The following is an 8,559-nucleotide window of genomic DNA, read 5'->3' as shown; positions in this document are numbered from 1 at the left end:
GATCGCCGCTAGGGTTAGATGAACGGTCCTTATTCAGCGCTAGGGTTAGCGGGGTTTGGGAGGGGTTTGGAGCAGTCAAAGCTATGTTTGACCAGATTTCAAATGAGCATAATAAATTAAATAAAAATCAAAAAAATAAAAAACCTGCGCACATAGTCTTCTTATGTCATATACTAACGATTTAAGTTGATAAACAAGCTTTACATACATCTAAATGATAAGTTGATGTGTATTATATGATATCTCGAGTATCTCAAACTCTCTTGTATGAAGTGAAGAGAAGTGTTTTGGGGAAATGAACATGAAAATTTCAAAAAACTAACCACAGCTTCATTTTGGAGTGACTAAGAAGGATCCAGGCTTAGCTTTTCATTTTAATGTTTTACACTTGTTTAAATCTTGGTCAAAGTTAAGTTCGACCAGAATTCAAATGAGCAAAACAAATTTAAAAAAAAATCAAAAAATGGAAAAACCAGCGCACATAGTCTGTACATATAGAATATATGTGTAGGAAAGTTATTTGGCTGATTTAGACAAGGTCGAAATTTTTTTTGCTTCGAAATGAGGCCGTTTACCCTACCTTTGGACCCAGTCTTTTTAGCACATTTTTCATGAAAATTTCAAAAAGCTCACCACAACTTTATTTTGGATTGACTAAGAAGTATCCAGGCTTAGTTTTTCATTTTGATGTTTTAGACTTGTTTAAATCTTGGTCAAAGTTAGGTTTGACCAGAATTTAAATGAGCAAAACAAAATTCGAAAAAATCAAAAAAGGAAAAACCATGTGCTCATTCAAACATCATGTCAAACATACTTCTAACATAGGTCCAACATCATCCAACAGAAATACAACATGTCAAGTGATAAATGTTTCATAATACAACATCATCCCTTATTCAATGTTTCATAATTATTCATAGATAGCGTTGGGGCTTCTGTCTGTTCCTTGAGCTTCTTGCCATCACTTTGCTCCTCGTGCACCTTGTGCTCATTATTTCTTCTCTTCTTCTCTTGGTTGTCGATACGTTGCGCGTCTTCTTCAAACCTACCATAGAGCTGTGCAAAACATAAACGGTAATGAGATCATGTCAAGTGATAGATGTACCGTAGTATTTGACCATTGCAAGATTTACATACCTAGCAGAACTCACAACAACAGAAGGTTGGTCACCATTTGGAGCCTCACTTGGATCATCATTTGGAGCCTCACTTGGATCACCATGATCACTATTTAGAGCCTCACTTGGATCATCATTTGGAGCCTCACTTGGATCACCATGATCACCATTTAGAGCCTCACTTGGATCACCATTTGGAGCCTCACTTGAATCATTATTTGGAGGATATTTTGGATCATCGTCAAAATCATGCGGTTGTTGACCATCATCATTTGGAACCTTGTCAAAATCCTCATCTGATGCAACTGGCTGTTGACCATCATTTTCATCATCTGTTGAGGCAACCAGCTGCTGACCAACATTTTCATCGAAGCCTTCATCGAAACTCTCTCCGAACGCTGGATCTACTGTGTTATCACAATACTTAGCAAAATGACCAGACCCACCACACCTTGTGCACTTACGCTTCCTCGCTCCAAGTCCAGCTCCTTCGCTGCGAGGTCTGATTCGACTCTTCCTTGGTCTACCTGCTGCTCTCTTCAGAATTGGAGCGCAAAGCTTGAATCCAGGGTCCACCATGTCCCATTGTTGTTTTCCCTCCATAGCAGGCAAGGCATAAGCATATGTGGCTTTGAACCTTGCAACAGAGTAGTAATCATGCACATACTGCTGTATGTTCCCTGCTGGACCTGGGAGAGAAGTGATGAAAAACAAGGCATGAATGCATGGCAACCCAGTTATCTGCCATTGCCTACAACTGCAAGTTCTAGCTTCTAAATCCACTGGATATCTCCATTCCCTCTTCTCTTTATCCAAATATGATATCTCTGCTGTGGTACCCGAGCAAAGAGTCATGTTCATTTCCAAGCCTGTTGTCTTCTGCTTCAGTTCATTCATCACGGCAGGGATGATAATGTGGCACATGAATTTTGCCTCGGCTATTCCTGCACGATAATGAAATTTCTGCATGTATTCTATCCTTATCCTGTCAAGCAAATCCACCACATAATGACCCTTTAGTTTCCGGATCGTTGAGTTGAAAGACTCTGCTAGATTATTGTGCACATAGTCAACTTTGCTCACTTCACTGAATTGGCTTCTGGCCCATAACTTGGAGTGGTGTGTTTCCAAGTATTCTTTCACTTTGGGATTCATGTATAACTGCCTCAAGTGGTAGTTGTGCTTCTTCACACTGCATGTCAAAGATGCTGACCATAAATTGTCGGTATACACCTTTCCTTTGAATTTCTTCATGAAATTTGCAGCAAGGTGACGCATGCATTCCCTATGCTCTACTCCAGGGAACACATTATCCACGGCCACTTCTAAACCTTTGCAGGCATCTGTATGAATGACCAACCCATTGGGATCTGCAATAGCCCGGCGGAGATTATGCAAAAACCAAGTCCAGCTCTCCTCAGACTCTGTCTCCAGCACACCATAGGCAACTGGAAATACAAAACTATGTGCATCAACTGCACAAGCTGCTACTAACTGTCCTTTAAACCTCCCTGTGAGAAAAGTGGCATCAATAGCCAAATAAGGCCTGCAGCCTGCCAAAAAACCCCGGCGACAAGCCTCAAAGCAGACAAAAACCCTCCTAAAGCATTCCTTGGTCTTTGTCACTCCCCTGAATGTGTACTCCACGGTGTGGTGGTCAATATCTACAATACTACCTAGGCTTGTCCTCTCCACTTCACCTTTGAATGAATACAACAATTGAAAACTTCCCTGCCAGTTACCATAAATAGAATCCATAGCATGTTGTTTACCATTGAACAACCTCATGTATGGTAAATCTATCTTGAACTTATCTTTGATGTTCTTCTGCAATTCCTTTGGACCCACTTGCTGGTTTTCTTTCACCCACTTCTTGACTTCTTCTGCCACCCATCTTGACTTGGCTCTATTGATTGTATCCTACCTAAGGGTTGATTCCTGGCATGTGTGCTTAAAAGGGTTCACTTTGACCTGAACATTAGTGCTATTCCGCATTTTAGATGCAAGCAGCCTCCATGGACAACCTTCAGTCGGACAGTGCACTCTGTAACGTACTTGATCACTCTTGTCAACTTTGAAAGTACGTTCTACCTTGATGCAGTATGTCACAAGTGCATTTCTACACTCATTCATGGATGCAAAAACTGTACCTTCTTCCATATGAGGGTTCAAAGGGTCCCATTCAACAGCTGCAAGGTCTTCGTCCTCATCCATCGCGTCATCATCCACACGGACTGCATTGTGAGCCTCATCTTGATTTCCAGTCCGAGATGCCCGTCGTAAATTCCGAATAACATCAGAATATAGCTTCTCTTCATCAACCCCAGAATTGTAGCCATCAGGCTCCGCCTCAAGGGGGACCCTACTGCTGTTGCCCACACTTGTCGAGCCACCACGTCGCCGTGCACCAACTGAACTGTTCTGGCTAGAGATGCCATTACGACGACCTGGTTCTCCCCGAGATGTTGCACCCGCCATCCTAGGTCCAAATGCCTGCTCAAGCACATCAACTTGCAGCCTCACATGAAAATTATCTTTCTCTTTATGCCTAACAAACATGGTAGCTAGCTCTTCATCATTACTAACTGTCACCCAATTCTTTTCCCCATCATAGTATTGGTATACCACTTCATCAAGCAAACCCCAAGGATATTGGCTACAAATTACCTCCCCAAATTGTCTGAAACTCCAATTACTAGCCATTGGCAACCAATAATCAAAACCTCCTTGGTATTTCTTCTTATGCTTTGCATCGAACATGTACCGGTCCCTTCTAATGTGCACCATGAAAGCAAACCGCAACTCCATCCTAACCGGCGAAAAACAGAGACGCAATCAGCACACTAATTGGGCAAACCTACTCGAATCGAGTGTTCAAATGCACAACTAAGCTCAATCTAAACAAGAGGCAAGACTTACCCCTCGGGAACCCAGTCGTGGACGCGGCGGATCTCCGGCCCGATGCCTGCCTCGCCAAATACTCCGGGGTCGCCGTTGCTCACCATTTCGCCCTAGGGTTCTTCCTCCTAGTTTAAATAGCTCCAGCAGCCCCCCACCTTTGAGCGCTCCGGCCAGGCGCACGGAAGGAGGCCGCGCCGTGGATCGAGCAGGTGGCGGGCGCCCCACCCGTGGCGTCGCAGGAAGGTGGTGGGCATCATAGGTAGCCGTGGAGCATAGGCGCAGGGAGGTAGCGGCAGAGCAGGCCGTGCAGCTGGTGGCGGGGCAGGTGCTGGCGGAGGCGCAGGTGGCGGCGTAGGACAGCCGACCGGGCGGATGGGTTGCCAATGATTTGGGGATTTAGTTCCACGGGCCTACATGTCAGCTCCGGACCCACGTCCACGCGGTCCCACGTGTAAGCTCTGGACCCACAACCACTAACGCCAGCGGACGGAATGGACTCAAATATGGCCGTTTGGCCTCGTCATAGTTGCTGTGCTCGGACTAGGGGCAAAACTGAGGACAATTCGCATCTGAGGGCAAAACTGAGCACATGGACACCACTGAGGGCAAAAGGATAGTTAACCCAAATATTAAATAGCCAAAGTTTGGATTGAGGTTTTGTTTGTGCATAAGTTGGAACATAGGAAAGGATTTCATAGTTGACAAAACACTATTGATATTTAAAGAAGTCAACAACCATCCTCCAAACAAAAACTTTATTTATTGGGGTCATACAAAACATACTTGGCGATGTACACTTTGGTCACAATCTGAACAAACCTATAGGAGGCCCATCTTAATTTCATGTCGTCTTTATCTTGTTTTGATCTCCATGGCAAAAGAAAAGACTGGAAAGTCATCTCAGATCTCACAGGCACAATGATTGTACACTTGTAGTTGGGAATCAAATCTAACAGCTAGCTATAATGACATATTGTCTCAGACACAGTGACATGTATTTGGAAACAAAATTTGGCACAGCCGATTCAGTTTGCTAATTTTCAGATGTTACAACACCGAGGAAACCAAGATGCTAGTACTAGGTTGAACAGACACTGAATCAATGTCCAGGAAACCTACATGCCAATAGTCTTTAATGAAACACAAATAAAATCTCTAGTTCCAGAACTGCAACATATAAGATCATCTAAGACTGCTATCCAGATCATCCATCGTACCATGAGTTATAACTACTTTGACCCAAGTGGCTGGGAACCGCTGGCAGACCCATCACGAGGCCATGCCGTCATGGTGCCACATGACAATCCCTCACAGCAATCATCAACCCATCCTCTTGCCCAAATATACTATTTAAGAAATACGACTTATCAGTTGTCCCCGGATGCAGAGACCAAAGGAACTGAAGCAACATTATGTTAAGATTTTCATGTGTTGGTTCCAATTTGGAGTAGGGAAGGCAACATCGGGAACTTTTGGAGACTCGTAGAGGGGATAAGGTACACAGTAGTACAGATCCGCCGAAACTAGTGCATCTCATTTCAAGCATATAGTGAAAAGGGGATGATCGAAAAGTGCAAACATTGTTGATTTCGTGATAGTAAATTTCTCAAAACCACCACATTTTTTGCTAGGGTACTACTTTAGCACCGCTTTTGCCAGAAAACCACAAAAAACCACCAACTCTACGCAAGTGACTAACAAATCACATTGATTCAAAATTGAGTCGCGTCTAATAGCAAAACTGACGGGTGGGACCCATTTGTCCGGGTTGATCTGGCGAAGACTAGTCCTAGTCAACATTTGACATGTTGTAACACCCTCGATGCGACTATATCTCCCACGTGTCGAGGCACGACTTAGAGGCATAATCGCATTGAAGGCATATGTCGCAAGTGAGGTAATCTTCACACAACCCATGTAATACATAAGGGAAGAGATACATAGTTGGCTTACAATCGCCACTTCACACAATTACATGAATAAACATTACATCATTCAAATACACTCAAGGTCCGACTACGGAACTAAAATAAAAGAAGAACCCCAAATGCGACAAAGGTTCCCGATCGACCCCAACTGGGCTCCACTACTGATCGACTAGAACGAAACAACATAAAGGACAAGATCTTCATCGAGCTCCTCCTGAGCTTGGTTGCGTCATCTGCACGGTTCAACGGCACCTGCAAGCTGGTTTGGAAGTATCTGTGAGCCACGGAGACTCAGCAATCTCGCACCCTCGCGATCAAGACTATTTAAGCTTATGGGTAAGGTAAAGGTATGAGGTGGAGCTGCAGCAAGCGACTAGCATATATGGTGGCTAACATACGCAAATGAGAGCGAGAAGAGAAGGCAAAGCACGGTCGATAAAAGTATGATCAAGAAGTGATCCTAAAACAACCAACGTGAAGCATAACTCCAACACCGTGTTCACTTCCCGGACTCCACTGGAAAGTGACCATCACGGTTACACACGCGGTTGATTCATTTTAATTAAGGTCAACTTCAGGTTTTCTACAACCGGACGTTAACAAATTCCCATCTGCCCATAACCGCGGGCACGGCTTTCGAAAGTTCAAATCCCTGCAGGGGTGTCCCAACTTAGCCCATCACAAGCTCTCACAGTCAACGAAGGAATAGACCTCCACCCGAGACGTTCCGATCAGACTCGGTATCCCGGTACAATAAGACATTTCGACAGGGTAAAACTAAACCAGCAACACCGACCGAATGTGCCGACAAATCCCGATAGGAGCTGCACATATCTCTTTCTCAGGGCACACTCAGATGAGACTAGCTACGAGTAAAACCAACCCTCAAGTTTCCCCGAGGTGGCCCCGCAGGCAGCTCAGTTCGGACCAACACTCAGAGGAGCACTGGCCCGGGGGGGTTAGAATAAAGATGACCCTTGAGTCTGCAGAACCCGAGGGAAGGTGGTAGGTTGTTAGTGCAAATGGTAAAACCAATGTTGGGCATTGCTGGAGGAGCTTTACTTAAGGCGAACTGTCAAGGGGTTCCCATTATAGCCCAACCGCGTAAGGAACGCAAAATCCGGGAACATAACACCGATATGACGGAAACTAGGGAGGCAAGAGTGGAACAAAACACCAGGCATAAGGCCGAGCCTTCCACCCTTTACCAAGTATATAGATGCATTAATTAAATAGGATATATAGTGATATCCCAACAAGTAAACATGTTCCAATAAGGAACGGTATCTCCATGTTCCAACAAGGAACAAACTTCAATCTTCACCTGCAACTAACAACGCTATAAGAGGGGCTGAGCAAAGCGGTAACATAGCCAATCAACGGTTTGCTAGGACATGGTGGGTTAGAGGTTTGACATGGCAATTTGGGAGGCTGACAAGCAAATGGTAGGCATCGTAGCATTGGCATAGCAAAAGAGCGAGCATCTAGCAAAGCAAAGATAGTAGTGATTTCGAGGGTATGATCATCTTGCCTGAAATCCCGCAAGGGAGAAGAACGAGTCCATGAAGAAGACAAACGGATGTAGTCGAATGAATCCTCACAACACGACGTTACCGAAACCAACCCGAAGAAGAAATCACCGGAAAAGAAGCACACAACATAGTAAACAACCAACACATGAACATGGCACGGTGCGCAAACAAGTATGATGCATGTCCGGTTTAAATATGCATGACATGGAAAAATGCACAAACAATCCTACAAATTAAGTGGAGCTCAAATATGCAACGAGTTGCATATTGACGGAACACCACGTGATTTATTTAGTTCTCTCCCGTTTATGTACCCAACAATATTAAATGTTCTAGCATGTCAAGAGGGTGAAGCATAATTAAACTACCTAACTAGGCAAGTTTAAATGAGGCCGGAACAACAAACCACAATTCCGGTAAATCCCCATATGCAAATATTAGGTTAGGTGCTGTTCTGCCCTAAACCAAATTTTATAGTTGTTAAACATGCAAAGTAAGGTCACCATGATAAACTAGGCATTTTTATACCCCATTTACATATATAAATTAATTAATTCGGAGCTACGGTTAATTAGTTATGAATTAAATCATTTTAGCATGGCATAGAGCAAAAATTAATCAAACAACATTTTTAACATTTCAAACATAGATGAAAATTGGATATTATTAATCTACACAAAATTCTGAGCAAGTTTCATATATAAAACATTTTAATCCGATGCATGGTTAATGAGTTATTAAATGCATGAACCAGGGGGACTAAACTGCAAAACTGGCAATCTCTGGAATAATAGACAAATCACAGATCTGTAAAAAAAACACATGCAGGCCGAATCTGGGGCAAGCCCAACAGCAGGAAGGAAAAAAAACATAGGCGGGGCGCTGGGGGCGGCTCACCCATGGGCTCGGCCCGTGAAGGAGGAGGAGGCAGGCCGAGGCGGGGGCGCTGCGCTGGGCCGGACTCGGGCGCTGGATGCGGCCCACGCGCTGGAGCTGGACTGGGCCTCGCAGGATGCGGGAAGAGGCCCAGGGCGCACGGATTCTCATCTCCTCGAGCAGGAGCTCGAGCAGGAGGCAAGG

General features: G+C 44.4%; 1 protein-coding gene across 1 annotated transcript; it reads right to left on the bottom strand.

Annotated features, from left to right (window-relative positions):
* Positions 1-914: 914 nt before the first annotated feature.
* Positions 915-4,123, bottom strand: LOC147981605 (uncharacterized). Its single transcript, XM_087516008.1, has 6 exons — positions 4,038-4,123; positions 3,786-3,927; positions 3,174-3,611; positions 1,263-2,849; positions 1,138-1,205; positions 915-1,056 (listed from the first exon to the last, which is right to left on the bottom strand). Exons 1-6 carry the CDS (start codon positions 4,121-4,123, stop codon positions 915-917), a joined length of 2,463 nt encoding a protein of 820 aa, XP_087372134.1.
* Positions 4,124-8,559: the final 4,436 nt, after the last annotated feature.

The sequence above is a fragment of the Triticum urartu genome, chromosome 3A, assembly GCF_056163025.1.
Source record: "Triticum urartu cultivar PI428250 chromosome 3A, HENAU_Tu73, whole genome shotgun sequence".
In the NCBI taxonomy this organism is placed as follows: domain Eukaryota; kingdom Viridiplantae; phylum Streptophyta; class Magnoliopsida; order Poales; family Poaceae; genus Triticum; species Triticum urartu.
Note: the sequence above shows the minus strand (reverse complement) of the source record. Positions and strands in the feature narration are given on the sequence as shown.